Source organism: Pezoporus occidentalis, unplaced genomic scaffold (genome assembly GCF_034315485.1).
Source record: "Pezoporus occidentalis ecotype Australia unplaced genomic scaffold, CSIRO_AGI_Poc_V1 ctg58, whole genome shotgun sequence".
Lineage (NCBI taxonomy): Eukaryota > Metazoa > Chordata > Aves > Psittaciformes > Psittacidae > Pezoporus > Pezoporus occidentalis.
The window spans coordinates 634515-654235 of record NW_026915921.1 but is presented as its reverse complement, the minus strand read 5'-3'; the positions used below and the strand labels follow the sequence as shown (position 1 = coordinate 654235).

General features: G+C 45.1%; 1 protein-coding gene across 6 annotated transcripts in view; it reads right to left on the bottom strand.

Annotated features, from left to right (window-relative positions):
• FGFR3 (fibroblast growth factor receptor 3) overlaps positions 1 to 19721 on the bottom strand; it is a 56318-nt gene that overhangs the window by 12493 nt on the left and 24104 nt on the right. For 3 of the 6 annotated variants that reach the window (XM_062638634.1, XM_062638635.1, XM_062638636.1), the window contains exons 3-7: positions 17719 to 17772; positions 11719 to 11888; positions 6886 to 7009; positions 6277 to 6467; positions 2867 to 3017 (exon numbers count right to left, since the gene is read on the bottom strand). In XM_062638634.1, the coding sequence (XP_062494618.1) occupies positions 2867 to 3017; positions 6277 to 6467; positions 6886 to 7009; positions 11719 to 11888; positions 17719 to 17772 (690 nt within the window). Of the gene's footprint in view, positions 1 to 1610; positions 1756 to 2866; positions 3018 to 6276; positions 6468 to 6885; positions 7010 to 11718; positions 11889 to 17718; positions 17773 to 19721 lie in introns of all 6 variants that reach the window. The other 3 variants (XM_062638637.1, XM_062638638.1, XM_062638639.1) reach the window with 1 other exon arrangement.

Below are 19721 nucleotides of genomic sequence, written 5' to 3'. Positions count from 1 at the left end.
TCCAGGGGGACATAGGGAAAGGCCTGTTGGTGACACTAGGGGCAGGGCCTGATTCTGCATGGAGCCATCTCCTCCTGCGAGGAAGGGTTACCAGACCTCCTGGGATCAGATGTTGGTGCTGCAGCTCTGCTGCCTCTGCTCCACATCTCCCACAGTGTGGACAGGGGTTTACAAGCAGTCGGGCTGTATCCTGTGCCCTCTCTGTGGGCAGCGCTTCGGGGCCTGCTGCTGCACAGGCAGCTGTCAATCACTGCATCTGACTTCAGTATAAAGTTCCACTTCGGGGTTTTTGGTGGGTTTTCTCCTGCTTATTCTTTGCTTAAATGAGAGGTGTGATTTCACACGGTAAAAACAGTTGGATGAGACAACACCAGGAGATTTTCAAAATAACAGAGACATCAGTCTTATAACCAAAGGAAATGATTTCTCATCCAGTGGATAGCAGAAGCAGAAACAGGATCAGATCAGCTATTATAGAGCTGGCAAATACACAAAGGAAAGACCAGCAGCAGGTTCGAGCATGAAAGACACCTTGAGCCCCAGAACAAGCAATTACACTTGAGCCACCCGCACAGATAAAGTCAAGATTAGAAATGCCGAAGTTTCCAGTTCCTAAACACATCCTGAGATGGATATGTTGGGAGTTGGACCCAAATGTGGTCTATGGCTGCGTGAGCCAAAGTGGGGTGTACAGGATTTTCTGTGCCCTTTCAGTAAAGGGCTACTGAACATACTCCAGGTCTGTTCCTGCACTCTCTGCAAGGTACAACACCCATGAGATTCTCTATGAATACTGCTGGTGCTTTCCTGGAGTGTGCTCAAGCCTGCCCCATAGGTGGAGGCAGCTTCTGCAGGTGAAGGGACAGCACAGTCTCATTCCCCTCTTTTGAAGAGCAGACCTGTCTGTTGCATATTCTGCGCCGGCTTTATCATCAATGAGAGCTTTTGCACATGAAAGGACCACAAAAGGTCACCCTGGCCTTGGGTTTTAAGCCTGCTGCAGCTTTCATTGATCCCAGCTGGAGCAGGCAGCACGCAATGCCCCTGGGAGCCGGGACTCCTGGGTTCTGCCTACAGATGAGTCTCCTCGACCTTCTGTTTGAGATCGCTGTCTTGACCTGCTCATCCGTGAAGTGGAAATAATGCTACATGCAGGGAAGGGTGTACTCACACCAAGCACTTATGCATCTCATTTCAGGTTAAGATATGAGATTAGACAGAAAGGTTCCTCCCTAAGATGATCCACAGCCCATGTCCAATTTAGGTGCCCCGGATCACCTGATGGGGAGGTTTCCTTCTCCCACTGTCAGTGTAAAAAGATAAAGCTCCTAAATTTGGCTTAACAGTCTTCTAACAGGGAGGCTGTGAACACTTCCCTGTTATCTAGATCAAAAAAGACACTGGGCATTCTATGTCATTACTGCAATAATAATGCAAATGTTGAGCTGCAATGCAAAAAGTGTCAGCTGTGAGTATGCAACAGGGGATTTGCTCCCAAAGAACACCCCCTCTTTCCAAGCAAGGGGCGGTGTGAAGGAACTTGGCATTTCTAAAGCAAAACATCAAGGCACCCTGGAGAGGAAAGGAGAGGCCAGCAGAGAAGAAAATACCTGGTAGCACCGTCAGCCAAGCAGAGTGATGTGAGAACCCAATAGAATTCCCTGCGAGACAAGTATATTCCCCAGCATCCTCAAAAGTAACATTTCGCAAGTACAGAATCTCTAGCTCCTTATCCGTTGTGTTAACACCTGCCGTCTACAGGGAAAAAAAACACACACGTATAGAAAAGAGGGAAAACAGAGAATAAGCCACATTCCCAGCAAGTGTGAGGACACCACAGGCAAATCTCAAAAGCAGATTAAGGTGGTTTGGTTTGTATTATTTTCCAATGGCCCATCTTCCACATTCATTTATTCATTCCCCTCTGCAACCTGTAGTCAAAAGCAAAAAAGGTTCCCTTCACCAGGTTCTTACTCTGTCCCACTAAAGAAGCATGCAAGCAAAGGCATCCAAATGAAAAATTGCCCCCACAATATGACTGACTTCAGGTTAGTAGGGTGAGTACAAGGGTGGGGAAAGGAGGGTGGTAAAAGAGAAGAGGAAAGACAGAAAGAAAGGAGGATAGAGGGGAGATGTAGTGGGGAAAGACTCAAGTGCTGATCAGAGGAATATACAAACATTTTGGTTCATTTCATCCAAAAAAAAAACAGTGAAATTTGGGTTTTTTTTACAAATTTTTCAGAGTGGGCATCTCAAAGCATATATTGAGTATACAGCCCTTGATACTGCACCGTAACTCTGGCCAAGAGCAAGAAGGTGCCTGTAGAGGAACTTTCCTGCAGTGGCACTGAGCAACACAGCAGCCCAACACTCCAGGAGGGAGTCAAACCCCAGAGCCCACGAGACTGCTGCTGCTCGCTCTATTTAACATGATGTTTGCTCGCACGAGCCAATGTTGACATTTATTTCTCCATTACTTCTCCAAGGGACAGAAGTGACTGTATCAGTTTTACAGGTGAAAATCTCCAAACAGCTTGGGTTTCCAGAGCTTTGAACGTCACAGGTCATTAACATGCAATTCTGTTATCAGCACTCAATTGGAAAGAAGGGAAAGGAATAAAAGCGTGAAGAGTTGATAGCAAAATCTGACAGTCATTTTATTGTGGGAATTTTTCCATGGCAATTGCTGTATAGGCGTCACATTCTTGTTTAAAAAAAAATTAGCAAGAAAATAAGATCAAGCCATTCAGCATCAGTTGACAGGGTATAATACAAAATGAATAGGAATTTTAATCACTAGCTTCTTAAAATTGTTATAGCTCATTCTCGCAGTTGCCAGGGCCTTGGGACAGAGTCTGTGGTTTACCTGGTTTTGGTTTGCGAATGTGGAGCCAAAATGGTTTTTCGGCTATGCCTACGAAATTGTTGGCTCTACACAGATATTCTCCTTCATCTTGTTCTGTCACATTGAACAGATTTAGGTTAGCATCGGCTTCAGCGTTTTTACTGATCCAAGACTGCAGGAATAGACAGAAACCTGAACTTCAGTAAACCAAGCAATACCTCATCACACCTATATCAGCTAGGATTGACTATGCACAGCTATTTTCTTTTCGGCTGCGGCAACATCCCCTGCTCACCCTCTGGTGAGAGACCTAACCCAGGACCTGGGTGAGGAAGAGGAGTTGCATTTGGCCCCCAAACCATGTGCGGGTGAACTCCCTTCCCTTCAGACAGACCAATTCCCCACTTCTCCATCAGACAGCAGAGGCCCTACCGTTTCTCTGTAACTCAGCAGACAGGAGCACCAGAGAAAGGGCTTAAGCAGAGAATTGTGTTTGCAACCCGGCTCAGCAAATACTGTTTCAATTATCAGATTCCAAAATAGAATTTGGAAACAAAATATAAGCAGTGGCGGTCTGAAAACTCGCTGCTGACTTTGCCTTTCAGAAATTAGCTGTAATTTTTTCCACTGCTTATAGGAGCCTCTTCTTTACTAAATAAAGTGGTGCACATAAATCAAACAAACTTCAGACTCTTAAGCAAGGATTTCATTTCTCTTCTTCCACGCTGCCACAACAGCACATCAGGTTTTTTCCCTAAACACCAAACAGTTGTTTTTATTTTGGTTGAAAATGCACAACCATTTTGGGTGGCCTCGGAGCCTAGGGAAAGTCTAGGAAAACTACCAACTGCAGCTCTGGAAATGAAAATAAGCCAATTGCTCTTCTCATTTTTGGTCTCTCCAGCCCAGTCTCGGTGCCTTCAAGGTCTGATCCTGCCAATATGACTTGCAGCCCTCTAAAATCAACCGGGCTGCCAAATCTGATAGGTTATTAAGAACTGAACCCACAGGTGGCATCAAAAGGAAGCCCCAGTGTCCATGGTTGATGACAAACACCACCAGTTTTGACCTGATCTCATCTCTAAGGCTTATGTGCTGGCAAGTCTGTGTGTTCTAGCAGGGAAACGTGCCTGCCTGCTGTTGCTGCCTTGTTTATAATTAAACTGGGCATGTTTCAATGCAGAACATACAATTTAGCCTTAACAAAGCTTGGGCACAGTGCTGCCAGCCCACTCTCTGTAACTGGAAGGCATTTAGTGCTCTTCTGCAAAGAAAAAGGGGTTTCCTTTGATCACAAATTAGCCCAAGCTTTCAAGAACTGATGCAGGTGATGGCTTGGTTTTGTCAGGCTGTTAAGAAATAGCTTGAAAGTACAGCATTCAGTTTATCCAGCTGGACTGGGTTGGGTTTTGCTCCCCCCCCTGTTTAGAAGTAAGGGTGGGAACTGCATGTGCTGGGCACCCCTCTGTCACTCTTGCTGCAATGGAGACCGGGATACTCCCTGTATATAAACTGCCCCATAGCGGCTCCTACACTTCACAAAATCTCCTGAAAGCAGGAGGGAAGGGCAGGCTGGTAAAAAAGCCTTATCTCCCTGCAGGCACCACAGTAGTGGGCAGGAGGGAGCCTTTTCTAAAGCAGCTGTAGGCACGGAAGGGCTGTTAACAGCACCTGCCTCCAGCAGCATGGCCAGGATGCTGGGTCAAAGCAACAGCAGTGTGTGGCACAAGGGGAACGAATCCATAAAGCACACAGGCTGGCCTCAAGAGGACAGTGAGATCACTTTATCAGATCTTTAGTTTTAAAATACAAGCACACACACATAAAAACAAAATCCCTGCAAAGCTGGGCCTGACACAGCTCCACGGAGGCCCAGTACTAGCACACAATAGATGCATCCCAAAATGGAAATGCTCCATGCCCCAGCGCTGATGCCGGCATTAATACAATTCAAAGCATTCCTGATTAACCAGAAGTAGTAAATAGACGTGTGCTGGTCCTATTCAGCAAAAAAATAAAACCAAACAAAACTTGTGCATTCAAACGCCTGCCTGTGCTCCCCTTCGAGGAATGCGGAGCCTTTGCCGTTCACAGAAGAGAAGGTATTTGGCAATTCTAATTACCTAGCCACCCCGGTGCCGCTCCAACTTCATTTTAAAACACTATTTATGCGGACTATTTATATGTTCTTTGCCACAGCAAAATGGGAGCTTGTGCTTGTGACACAAGGCACTGTTCACAGCGGCTCTGCAAACTTCCAAAAGGTAGCACTTTATCCCATGGGGACCACACACGGAGCCCGGAGACTATACTAGATGGCATGTGACACAGGCAGCTATTCAGAGCTTGGTACTGGGCTGTGAAACCAGGGGGGAAATTCAAATATGCATAATTCAAACACATTTGGAGAGACAGCGAGGAAAGAAAAAGTTCTATCGACTCGCAAGAAGCACGTGTTGCCAATCCTGAAGAACGGTCTCCAACCATTTCTTCCAACCAATCTGTTATTTCAATCTGTGTAATTATTTCCAGGGTCTCTGGCTTTTATTATCATGTATCTGGCTGAGTTACAGTTTTGTAGATGATGTCTGATAAGTGGGGTGTTTTTTAAGCTTCATACAAAGAGACAGAGGGTGTGTGCAGCAGGATGTGTGTGGGGTATGTCCATGCGCAGGACAACCTCAGCTGTAGGGACAAAGTCTCCTTTCAGCTATAACTACAGAGCCAGAAAAACTCCATTTGGCCCTATACATTTTAATAAACACCAACACAGAATGCCTTGAAATGCTTAAAGAAAAAAAAGAAATTTTAGACATCAACTGTGCTTTTCACTCTCCATTCTCTACTTTTTATATTTACCTAGGTTGAGGGGAAACCAGACCCACTGGCTTTGTTCTGGCTGTAACCTGCAAATTCCTTTTCCTGACAGCATTTTAGCAAAGTCAAGTCTTACTAAGAGAGTTTTTGCTCAATAAAGGTTTTCCTGAGCACGGATAATAGCAATGTTCACAAATGTTAGTGGCTGGAACAAGGCTATCTTGGCTCTCAGGTGCTGGTAGCTCAGCATTATTTAGTATGTGCACGCTACAGTGTGTTTACATGAAAACGAAAGAATGTGTTTTAGTTGGGAGCCTTTTATTTTAGTAAGTGCTGAAAATATTGAAGCTGTAAAAAAAGGTTATTTTTACAATTTCAGGTCAAACTCAATCTGACGGCTCTTTCATTATGCTGCATTTCTCCCGGTTGTCTCAGCTGTTACAACTACTTTGCTTATCTATGCCACTACAGTAGTTGTGTTATCTCTGGCAAATAGAAGAGTCTGGAACACTGACTTTAGGACATTTTTGCTGTACCCCCTCCAAAAAGCAGAGTATTCCACTGTGTGGGCTTAAAGAAGGACTGCCCTGAGGGTGAGAAGAGCGTGTACCAACCTTCAGCACCGTGACATAGGGCGTCCCATCAGGGCCGTATTTGCTGCCATTGACTTCCACATGCTTCAGCCATTGGATGTGAGGCTGGGCATCGCTGTAAACCTTGCAGTGAAACTCCACATTGCTCCCTACCACCACAGTCTGGTTGGCAGGGAGCCCTGCTTGCAGGATTGGTCGGTGGGGTGACCTCTCTGAAAAAACAGAAAAGAGAGGGAAATCCTAATGAATTCACTTGTCCTTTTTTGCAGCATGGATTCTTCTCTGAACCCTTCATCTCCTGCCCTTTCAGCAGAGAGGGTGAAGACTGGGACTGACCCCCAAAGGTGTTCTGGCCACCACTTTACTCAGTGCTTCTCAAGCCAAACAGGGAAGAACCATCCAGGAATGGAGGAGGCATCTCAGCCCTGCCATTCCTTCTCTGGTTCCTTTGTAGACCAGCTAAGTAATTTATTGATCACATATCTGAGGCTGAATTGTTGGCCCAAAGGAAGCTTGTTGTTGGTTTTAGAAGACACATGATCCAGCATTGGGAAAGAAACCAAGCTCCTGTTTCCCATATCCAGTCACACACCACAGATCAGCTGTTGAAGGAGAACAGTGAAATCTCACCTAATACATCAAGCTGGTACGTGTGCCTAATGTTGCCGTATTTGTTCTCCACAACACAGGTGTAATTTCCTCGATCTGATGGCACAACACTCTCCATCACCAAGCTCCACTGCTGGTGTCGCAACTAGAAGAAGAAATTAAACCATCAAGCTTGCGGTCAAGTACCATCACCACCAGACTATTCAAATCAGTGAACAATCAGTGAGCTTCTACATACTTGGCCAGCATGAATGGACCCCAGAATAGGCCCGAACATCACAAGGACCCATCTCAAGGGTCATTAAAGGCTTAATGTGAAAAGGAATTAAGACCAAGGCAGGAACAGGGCAACACAGCAAAACACACTGAGATTGCAAGGTGACTTGCTGATGCTTCCACAATAACAATAGTGAAACCAGCTGAATGTGGCACCTCTCATTAGAATACAGAAAGCATCAGCTAACTCATCTGCTGGTCCCCTCTGCCAGACCACTCTGGTCCAGAGACTTTGTCAGCTCAAAATATTGTACTCTCATCTGCAGATCTTTACCAACCGCTACATATAACCCATAAGATGACTACAAACAAAAATCATACTACTGCATCTATAATATATTTTAAAGATGTGTGCTATGGAAGCAACAGGTCATGGCATCTGTCTGAGCAGAAATGAATGTCTACAACTGAGTTAGTCCTCTAAAATCCCTGTAAAGAACAGGAGAAAACATGCCCAGCCTCAAGTATGGTCCCTAGGATGCTTGGTCGGCCCTTCTATTTCGGCACCAAGTTTTATACTGCTTGGTTTTCTGTGTGGCTCAGGTCCAGAGATGTTAGCTGCTCAGTAGCAGAAAGGAAAGCACAACCCATGCCTCCACTCTGACCGGGTGCCCTGTGATCACAGCTAGAACATTTGTTTCTAATGAGTATAAAGGATATAACAGATATGGAAAGCGAATCTTGAATTAATACAGAAAGCAACCAACAGTAACAAAGATGATTTTAGGATGCATAGCATACAAAAGCTCTCCAAATCTCTGAATATTAGTTTAACGCCTTTGGCTGCCCAGAGCAGAACACCTAACTTCACTAAACATTTTGAAGATGACTCCAAGGACACAGAAGCAGGAGATTACAATAGTGCTGTGCTACAGAATGTCAAGGGCTGATGGAAAAACAAGGGCATAATTGCTCCTGGAGTTTTCTTGCTGCAGCAGGTGAACTCTAATATGAAGTCATTTAACCTCTTTAGCTACACATAAATTGCATCCACATGCTTTCCCTTAAGGGGCCAAGTCACAATTAAAGCCAGGATTTTACAAAGAGAATGTTTAAAAGTCACAGAACTAGTGTGAGGCGTCCCTGCCCATGGCAGGGGGGTTGGAACTAGATGATCTTAAGGTCTTTTTTGAACCCAAACCATTCTGTGAGTCTATGAGTAGGCAGCTTAGTTGCAAGATAGGCAAGCAGAAGTCATTTTAACAAAGTTTTGTAAATCTCTGCTTTCCTGAGAACAGCACTGCTCAGCACCCCACTTTTCAGAGACCGCTGAATACAGCATTTAATTTCAGGTTATAGGAAATAGGAGGCTGTGGCAAAGTCTGTACAGAAAGCTTGGTTATTGCAGATGTCTGGTCAGGTCTGACTGCACCCTTTGCCCACCCAGGACAGCACAGATGGAGCTCAATGCAGAACCAACATTCCACTTTTCATAATGCAACATCCCTCTGTAACAGCATGGCAATTACAGGGTAAAAGGAGCTCTGAGAACAGAGAACCTGGACCCTGAGTTCACAACTGAACATACCAGACTGTCAAGGAAGTTTCAATGCAAATTTGTGGCTGCTCCGTGGCTTATTTCCATACTGGCTTGTCTCATAGTTGTGCCTAAAAGCCTTTTTCTAACCCACTTTTCAGCATTGCAAAGCACTTGCGTCTGGAAGCCCCAGGAGCTACTCCAAAGAACTGGGGCTCCAGGTACATGAATGACTCCCTAGTCTGACCTGTATTACAAAATCAGGTCCAAATTCGGTGTTTTACTTAAGATGCATTTTCAAAGATGCTTCTATAACACATTCAAAGCCTTTCTCATTGCCAAGTTTGTGATGAGGACTTTGGACTTTGAACAGAGAAGAGACCCTGGGGGGCACAGGCCTATGGGGCAGAACCTGTTTGAAACTCTTACAGAAGCAAGAAGATTATTTTATTTGTTGGTTTGTTCCGTGTTTTTTTTAAGTTTGAGACTGGCACCTAGAGTTAAAGGATAATAAAAAGGGGCATTCACAAGTTAGGACAGTCACCACACTCGACAGAACATTAGAAACACGAAGTGACTTTGTGCAGGCATTAATCAATTGGGTGAGACACTGGAAATCCCTCTGGTTTATTTGGTGGTGTCATTCTTGGCTCCTGTGAAACTAACGCTTGCAGACACACTTGGAACCTCAGCCTGTGTTTGCCAGACTGGTATGCAAGTCAGTGCAATGGTCTGGGGAAGGGATAATCCTCTATCTCCCCTCCCCCTCAGTCTTCCCTTCTAGGGTCATTTAACACACACAGGCTTACGATATTAGAGATTCCAACAAGGATTTAACCATTAATGCTCTTTGGGAAATTTCATATGATAAGTCATATGAATTTCTTGTCTTTATCAGTTAAGGATGCACTGTAACAGAACTGGGTTAGCCTGCACTTTCTGTTTTCAACACTCGCCCTTCCCTCTTGCCGGCTTTACATCGGGCAGTCACACAGATCTAAATCCAGTTTGAAAGAGGCAGAAGTGGAAGAGTGGTCAGCTTTCATCTGGTGACCACAGACCTTTCACAATCAACACTGAAACTCTTCCACACACTGAAAACAAATGAGAACAATCTCAGCCCAAGGATTTCTGGGTTAAGACCAGACCTCGAGATGAAGTAAGCCAACCAAACTCTGCCAAATCTGGATATTGCCCATTCTTTTCAAGCTGCCTAATCCTGTTATGAAGATAAGGTGTAATGGGGAATTTAAACCTTAAATGCATGAGATACTGAGCAGGTTTTCAATTTCTTTTTCTGATTCAAATCTCAGCTGATATCTATCAGTATATTTATACTGGATGAGATTTACATCAGACTACTTACATCTAACCCTGGCTCAAGAGTAAAAACAAGCAAGTAAGGGAAGGAAATTTACAGAGAGAGAAAGATGACTTTATATTAAGAAAAGGACAAAGAACTACACCTAGGCAGATAGAGAGCTTAAACCAATCTTGCTGTAATTGGCCTGACATTGCCTTCAATAGCTCTTTTAAGCATTGGCTTGTTGCTGAAGGTGCCCCTAGAGAAACAAAGCACAGCGATGCCAAAGACTCACTACCGTGTTGCAGAGGATGAAATGTGTCAACTTAAACGCAACGATAGATTAAAACCACTGGGAAGTGGGATGGGGAATTGCTTTCAGCTTTAGATTTGATTCTGCAAGCATAATTTAGTGCAGCTGATGTTACATAGTTTTGTAAAAAGCCGTTTGATTGGTGCACGCAAGCCTGAAAACACTTCATGATGATCCTTACTGCCTGCAATTAGTAAAAGATGCCTGTGCTTTGTGAATGCTATCTGCTGAAAGGCTGTTTACCCACAGGAGTTGCTTCCCCACTTCTTTTCCATCCTTAACTTTCCAGAATATCCAAACCTGAGCGTGTCCTCAGCCTCATCCAGGCTGGAACAGGGAAAGGACTGAGGAGGGAGCTTCAAAGGCTTCACTGAAGAAATCACAAAAGGCTCTTTCAGGAACGGGTCTGAGCTAACAGGAAAGAAACAGCCCAAAACTGTGGGGAAGGAAGACTTTCTGAATCCTGTTCTGGTTTCTGGAGCCCGGCACACTTTGCATGCCTAGCTGCCTTTCAAAATGCTACAGATGTGGTAGGCATCAGCACACAGCTATTCAGAGTACTGATGAAGGTGTCTTGCTAAAAATCACCTTCCTTCCTTATTAGTAGCCCAGGGATATGCCAGGGCTGGCCGAGTGCAGGCAAAAATCACTGCTTAGGAGTCCGTCTTTCTGTACTGATCTTTGTTACAATCAGCTGCTGCCAGTGTTATTCTTCCCAAATAAATCCATAAAGGAGCCTGACTGTGACCTCAAGGGACAAAGTATTAACAACAATAACAAAATCAAAGAATTGATTTTCCTGTTAGAATTCTGCCACAATTCGTCATATCCAGTAGCACAGAAACTTCTGGCTAACCAAATCATTTGAGTGCTGTGGGGTTTTGTATCCCTTAGCTCTATCTATAAACATGAGCCAGAGCATTTTCCAGAACATCTCCTGGTAGAAAGCAAGGAGGGAGAAAAAAAGCAGCCAAGGAGCAGATGCTATTACTCTGGCTACAAGGGATTCCAACACTTGACCAAGGGTCAGTGATTTATACCACAAGAATGTTAATGACCACCAGCACGATGGCCCAGCTCTTTGGTGAGGTCCTCCTACACCTTCAAAGGATGCCGTGTCAGTTTTCGTCGAAAGCCTGGGAAGCCGGGAGCAGCTATGTCTCAACACACTGGGCTGATCTCCAGAAGTTAGGACAGGAGTTTGTGCTCCTGCTTTCTCATCATTGCTCACAATGCAATCATAAACCCAGCCTCTTTTTTACCTATTCATTGAACAGTCACAAACCCAGAGGGAATTAGTCTTCAATCCCAAGAGACAGCAGCCCTTTTTAACCCTTTGTGTCAAGCAATTGCTAAGGCTGCAAGAAACACCCCAGCTCCATCCCCACACACGTGTTCTCATATGTACCAACGTTAACTCCTGTGAAATACAATTTTCTACTGGTAGGAAACTGCTGATGAAAGAGATCCAAGCCAAGGCCTTACCTTGATGCCCCCAATCCTATGCTCTCCTTTGAACTCCTTGCCATTTTTCAGCCAGTAGATGGAAGGGGTTGGGTTTCCACCCGCCGGACATCGGAAGCGAACGGTGTTGGCGGCAGGAACTGCCAGCAGCTTCTTCTCCATCTTATCTGGCCTGGTCCAGAAGGGGACACCTGAGGAAGGAAAAACCAAGTTGAACAGACCCGTTTCTGCCACAGAGGATATCAGCTGGGGAGCAGATGCATTTGAGGAGGCTTTGGCATGTGCAGAGTGACAGTTAAATTGCTACCTGCTGCAGTTAAGATAAATGACACAGAAATGCTTTCCAGCTAAATGACTCTCATAGACGTAGACAGGGGTGTTTGCATTTAAGGTTTGTGATGAAAGGTTCATGACCAGGTTTTTGTCTTGGTAATGCCAGTGTAAATCTAGAGTAGCTGCTTTTAAATCAACAGGTAGAATTATCCCAGATCAGGATGAGAGTTTAGCCTCAGCGTTTAAAAAGATACAGATGTACCTTCAGGGACAATGGTAGCCAAGAAGCACAAACAGCAGAAAGATGTTGGAACTGCAAAAACACATTGATGGGCCAGCAAGGGAGCAGGGGTTGTGTGCAGTTGAGTGCACTGGAAAACTCTGCCTCTCAGTGAGCACAGACGTAGCCTCCTTAAGGGAAGGAAAGAAGAAAACCAGCCAGTGCCAAACTGGTTTATCATGTTTATGTTCTATAAGTACAAGTGATTTTAGTTTTAAAGATTCATGTTACCCTTGAACAGGGATAAGTTGTTCTAAAACACCAGTGTTAGCATGAGATACTTTTTATAATCTGCCTCAAGAACAGTGATGTTTCTTGGCTACCTTACAAACATTACATATTCACTCCAAATTAAGGCAGCAGCAAACTCATTATACTGGGAAGGAAGAAAGTTTTTTTAACAGCCTCCCAAGCTTTCATTTCTGCTTAAGGAAACACTGCAGAGCTGCATGTGGGGTGCTTCCCCTCTCATACAGAAGGTCACATCCAGCCCCCCCCCCCTCTGTGCTCCACATCAAGGCGAAAGGGAGATGGGGGCAAACAGCATTTGGGCTGCAAAACAGCAAAGAGGAAGCCAAGGATCGTAACTGGCTATCTCCTCCGGGTGGGAAGGAAGCACACAGAGACATAAGGGTACCCAAACCCACCACTCAGAAACACCTGTGTGCTTCTGGCCAAGACAAACTAAAGGTGCTGGTCCTTCAGTAGCTGCTATGGAAAACACAATGGCCACCAAAGCTGCTGGGAAAGCATCGGTGCTGGCTTCTCCTGCAGCGGTGACGATGCTCAGGAGGTGCTCACCACCCAGCATCACAGACCCACCTCAGTGCTGCTCTGAAGCCTCTGCAACCCCCTCCCCCCTGATGACAGGGGTGTACAAAGCTTTCCTTCTTTCTACATCCTTCTGAGATGCACCCGAGCTGTTCTCTTTCTCCAACGCTCCCTGATTAACTTAGCCCCAATGTGTCTGGCTCCACAAGCCCCATCCCTTTGCCATTCCAGGTAAGTCAGTGATGACCCCACTTTGGTCTAAGTACCCTGTGTCCCCCATGCAGGCTCCTGCTGCATTTCAGCTCCAAGGATTTTGCAGGCAAGGTCACAAAGCTCAGTCAAAGCAATCCATGCACCCATTGATTTTTAGCACCTCTACATGGCCCTGTCTTCCCATGGCTCCTTGTAAAGCCCACCTATTCATGAGGAATGTCAACAGCTACATTCAGGAGGCCCTCCATTTGCTGGAGATGGCCCTGCTGGGAACACGGTTCTCATGTCTCATCTCTTTCACAAGTCTTCTTGCCAGGGTGGCACTGAAACAGGAGTACGGCTGGCACAAACAGTCAGAAAGAGGAATCCCTGCAATTCCCATGCTCCTGCAAAATCCCTCTACAAACTTTGCTGTGAACACACAGCACATCCGGGAGGGCCCTCAAATGCTACACAGTAATGTGGGCTAAATAAAGCTGGACATCATGTTGCTATCTACCTTCCAACGTCTGAGCTTAAAATGTCGGTAGAACTGCACAAGAATGGGGAACATTCCAAAAAATGCTAGAAGAGTGGGTGCAAACCATAAAGGAAGAGCAGGTCTTGATGGCAAAGGAAGGTGCTGCTATCACACACATTGGGAAAAGGAGCAAGAAACCAAGAAAAAGAAAAGAAACCAAGCAAAGGTTGGGTGAAAGCCCAGGCAGCAGCAGGGGGGTGAATCTGGAGGAGGTGGGGTGGTGTTGGGAAGCCTGAAGAGGAGGGAGCTGCAGAAACCATGTTGGGAGACATCTGGTCCTAGGTTTCTGAAGCATGGGCTATTGCCTAGCCCAATGGTTCCTTTTGGCAATGCACCCTGATTTCCCAGAGACTTTACAGGAGGTTAACAGGGCTAAACAGCGTAGAGTTCAGGGAAAGGCCAGGCATGGATGGAAAAGTCCCTCTTCTCTGCTGCTAAGGGCAGCCAAATAACCTGCTGTTTGTTGTTTGATTAACGTATCTGCCTACAGTAAATCCCATTTTATGGTGTCAGTGACACTCACCCGGGCACAGGGATCTAACTAGATCATGCAGCCACCCCACCAGGACTGTTCTCCTCCTTGTGCTGTGCTTTTGGGGAGTCTTCCCCTTTCCACACTGGCTGTGTGTGCTGCAGGGTGAGGTTTCACTACGTTTTCTCACTCAAAAGATGAGCTTGAATCTCACAGGAGTCCCATCAACCCACTGGCTGCAAACGTTGTCATTGAAGCCAAGAGGGATTTTGCCATCAGGCATCAGAGAGGAGCAGGAAAGTTTCCAGCTGGGGATATTCTCCATATGGAGCAAAGGCAGGATCCACTCCTCCCTCCTCCAATTAGACACTGCTTCTTCCCCAAGTGCTTTCCCTTCGTTTGGGTGCTCTTCCATGCAACTCAGGGCTTGCCAGAGCTGGGCACCCCTGCATTGATGTGCCAAGCTTCAAACAATCAGAGCATCACTCAAGTCAAACTGGAACTGGAAGAAAGTGTCTGTTCATTGAAAACAGTGCCTTTGTTCTCACTTGCAGGAGCAGTGAACAAAACATCACTGCTTTTGGTTTGCTGTGCCCCCAGAGTCCTTTCATTACCACTTTTTAAGGGGGTGAAAATGTTGCTAACTTCTTTTCAAGGAATGCTTGCAAAGCTCCAGAGAGTTTCGGCAGCGAGAAAGGAGGAAGGATGAAAGACAGGAAAGATTTCCAGACCCGCTCTCTCTAAATTAATTACAAGCAGCGATTTTGCATGTGCAGGTGTGAAAAGAAAAGGGACCTGAAAAAACATTATCACCGGCTCTTTCCCATCATCAAACACCAAACCCGACACAGTCCGTTTTGTTTGGTAAAGACACCGGCCACCCATCCCACTGGAATGACCAATTAAAAAAAATGAGAGGGATACTTGGAATAATTAATACAGCCGAGCATTCATTTAGCAATTAGGAGCTGCCACAAAATTCTGTGGCAGACAGAATCAACCCTAATTGTGTAATTTCCCCAGCTGACGCCTCCAAGTACACAGCCAGATTTAATTGGAGATTATAGGGACTCTTTGAAGGTGCTGGGGCTACGCAGCGGGGGCTCCAAACAAACAGATACAGGCGGGTAGGGAGCACTGGGGCAGAAGAGCAGTGTGTGAAAAGGGTGTTTTGTTTTTGTTTCAGGGCCAGGAAATACAGCTGTAGAGAACAGAGGTACTGGAAAGCCTCTTTCTGCAAAGGCAGAACGCAGTTTGTGACAAGGCTGCAACAAACGGGCCAATGATTTGAAGCTGCTCAAGTTCCTCTTTCTTCTTTTCTGCTGCCCACCCCTAAGGGATGCCCTGTTTCTATGCAGCTTCTATGCTTGAAGGAGGGTGAGCAGAGCAGGGCACTCCACGTGGAGGGCCTATGTGCTCTCCAAGAGGTTTTGCACCAAATATTTATTTCTTTTAAGACAGATTTCCTCTAATTCTCTTGCTTCGCTATTTCCAGCTCAAGTTAATAAACACTTTTGGGTCAAGCCCCCCAGATTAACAAGATTAGCTTTAAACTCATGGTGCTATTGGAATCAGCTCTCCAAGCTCTTCTCTATAGATATGAGGATAAGAAACATTCTTGAGCAACACAATTAAAGCAGAAAATTAACTTATCATCACAAGAGGCCAGGAGACAAAGTTTTTATTCAGTGACATGCCATATGGCAAAAGGCAGTGAGCCAGTCCTGGATGGATTAGTCCCCCCCTAAATATGAACAACTCTTGGTTGCATTTTTCTTTTGCATAAAAGCATGTTTATTGCCTTCACTCCTCTAACTACTGACCATGGCTATGTCTGATGGCCAAGCAGAGGCCCATACACCCCATTATTAGGGTATCTTTTTGCCACAAGAGATGGAGGACACAGATCTTTGGGCTGTCCATATGACATGGCACTGGCTATACCCATGTACCCAGGATGGTCCTGCAGCCCCTGTGGACTGTCCCACAGTGGTGGTGCCAGGGTTAATAACACAGCTCCCCAGACTCAAGAGAAGAAGTTTAAGTGGAGGGTCTGACGTCAAACAAAGCGACATAAAGCACATCCATGTCATGACATGCCATGAGGCCTCACCATGCTGGCACGTTAAGCTGATGAACCATTTTTAAAGCAGAAGAGAATCCAACTTTTTATAACAAGACCTTTAAGCAAAGACAAGCTGTTACCTTCAGGTCTAAAAAAAGAGACAGCCTCGAAGTCAAGAAGACCCAGAATACAGGCTATAAATACATGTGGTGAAACCTGTGTTTTCCTTTTCAGTGGAGAAAACCATGTCTCTCTGTACCGTAAACCAGCTGATGGCTTTTGATATCTGTTGCTAAGAGATAGAGTTTACTACAAACCACATAATAAAAAGTACAGAACAATTAATTGTGCTCATCAAAACCTGTTCTGCAGCAGGAACAAATCCTGCAGGACCAAACCTGACCTTCCCTACACCTTTACCAGGCTTCAGCAGGCATCAGGAGCACTGAGAGCCTCTGCAAAGGTGCCCGTCACCTTACAGAATCCAGCCCTTAATTAGAAGCTATCAGAAAACCACTAACTGCTGCTGATGGGTCGCCTGGCACCGTAACTCACCACTGCTGTTCACATACTGGACAACACAGCTATGTGCTATGAATTTATTACAGTAGGAGACCTGTTTTAAAGAGTTCTGCATGTCCAATGCTATGGGCAGCAGAAATTTTCCAGTCATGTTGAACTTCTGCCAATGTACATAGCTGATTGGGAGTTCAAATGCAAGACATTTATTTATTGAAAACACATACACACAGGCAGCTCACTTTGCAGAAATATAAAGAGCATAATAAAATACCACACTAACGCCTCTGAAGCATGTAATGATCCTGATTAATGCTATTGCGCTTAAAGAAACAAGCACTGGGACTGAAAGAGATTCAGAGTAAAAGCACTGAGAGGCTCCGTCCTGGGGCTCCCTTTCCTATGTGAGCGAAAGAAAAAGGCAGTAAAGTCAAAGGGGTTGTTCCCGCCTACATAATCAGTTAATCTGGCTCTTGGGTAGTGTAAATTTTATGCTCTGACTCCAGCCAAGATGCTGGTAAGGACCAGAATCAAACCAGCTAAAAATGAAGCAGGGGAAGGTTTGCAATGGTGTAAAACTGGTGTAAAGTCAGTGAAGATAAAAAAGGTAAGCAGGTTTGTCTGGATTTACATTCAAGGAGAATTCATAAAGTCATCTGCTCATCGAGGCAGATTAGCAGAATCAGGCCTCAAAACAAATCACACTACTGTTGCTGTTGGATGTTATAGCAGCAGTACCACTCTGGCTGCTATTTCTAACTTTTTAGGTAAGCATCATCATGGTACCATCCTATGGTCACTGATTTCAACACAGAGAAGAGCGTCTGTCTGACCAGGTGAACATCTGGATGAGCAGCTCCACTCTGCCTTGAAAGAAAAGGCCTCTGTATGCCAGAAAATCAAATTACCTGTATCTTCTGACTCGTCATCATCATCTTCATCATCACCTGATGACGGGGAATCTAGGAAGAGAAGGAGAAAGAAGTGAAGCAGAAAGAGGATGGCATGCAGGGACACCATGCTCGACAAGGCTGTTGGTGCCATGGTGGGCTCCAGCGAGGGAGGACATTCCAGTGATGGTTCAGCCTTTTTTGCAGCTCCACCAGCCCGTCCCTCCCATGCTGCTGGGAGGGTCAATTGGCCAGGAGCTTTCTGAACTGGGAGAGAGGTGTCATGAGTTTATCAGTGTTCTGCCACCAGAAACCAGGGTCCAATGCCAAACACTTCTCCCTGTGTCAAGTGCTCTTCTCATAAATACAACAACAGTTCCAAGAGGGGAAGTTTCTTTTTGCAGAACAAGCTCTCCCCCACTTTTTTCCCCTCGAGCATTCACTCTGAAAACATTTTATTCCACCAAGTCTCAAAATGACAGGTCAGCATTTCTAATTCACTTTCCCTGCATTTTTCTTTTACCTCAATACACCCCTGCCACGTCTCCCTTTATTAACTCCTTGCTCAACCATTCAGACTAAAGCTTTTAAAACCTCCCTCAATCGACGTTTTGATGGCTGCTCCATGAGCAGTTCCATCCCGTTATATTCCTCCTCCACAGACACCTCAAGGCAGTAACTGATTACAGGTTAACATCTAACATCCTGATCTGTTTCTCTTAATGTGGTCTAAGATCTCACCTTCTCCACGCTGTCTACAATGAAGTCTCAGTTCCTCTCCCTCCCCAAACAAATGACTACTGTAAATGTAAATCCCATTATCAAATAGCAGCTTAGTGTTTGATTTAGTTTACACGATTTAGTACAATTCAGTGTCTGGAAGATTTAGCACCACTGACTTCATATAATCGCCAGGAATGTCTTTTTAAAATAAAAGCAAAATGCTAGCAATCCAGCAGCCTTTATATGCTGAGACAGTGGTGAAAGAACTTGGCCTTAAACACCAGAAAACAGGAAACTCTGAGTCTTCAACATGTGGCCAGAAATGCACTACTTCAGACCATGCCAGGCAGAACCTCCTTCATTTCAAGTTGCACTTGAGTTTTCTGCTGGTCTCTGACCAGCTCAGTGGAGGTAAAAATAAGAGGAGAGGAAGGTGGAAAGGGGAAGGCATAGAGAAAAACCAAAAGGTAAGGGAAAGGTAACAACAAATGTTATTTCTCTGCAGAATCTGAAAGGACTTTCCAGACATACCCACCATCTACAGGAGGAAGTAACACAGGAACCATCTCTATAGGCTGTAGTGGTGCATTGGGCTTTGCACCTTCTCCTTGGCAAAGTCTCAAGGAAGACTCGCAGCACGTATCTAACTGCAAACCCCCAGCTGAGGTCCTGCTGGCAGCAGAACGAGGGAAATGCCACAGGGCTTGCTGAAAGTGAAGTGGATGTTTAGGAGTTTTAGCTGAACCAGCAGGTTTACTCAAGTCCTGGCGAAGGCAGAAACCCAGCCAAATCCCCACCAGCATCAACGGAGAAACCAGCACATTCTCAGCCCTGCACTCTCAGATTTGGTTATCCATATATTAACATGTGATTATCATTTACTTCTGCTTTTCAATGAACCAATCATGACCAGAAGAGCTGAATCAATTTTTATACCAATTCAAATACATTTCCACAAGGCTGAGGGAAGAGACTTTGACCCTGTTCATGTTTCAGGTGAGAGGTGCAGCTTAGGATTTAAGACCAAATATCCCATGTTTAGAGCTACTGTCCTGTTCAGGTTACTAAAACATCACGTTTTGCAGAAGGTGACTGAAAATTTCTAAGCTATTCATGAACCATTTACTAAAATAGTAAACCTATTGTCAGACATTGACAAGTATTGGCATCAACAAGTGCTGCTAGATGCTATTCTCAAAAGCCCTTTAATTATGAATGGAAAAAGGCTTCATTTTCTTAGTCAGCTGTTTTGAATAGCTCAATCTTGGATATTTTGAAGGCCTTTTCTGCTGGTACCA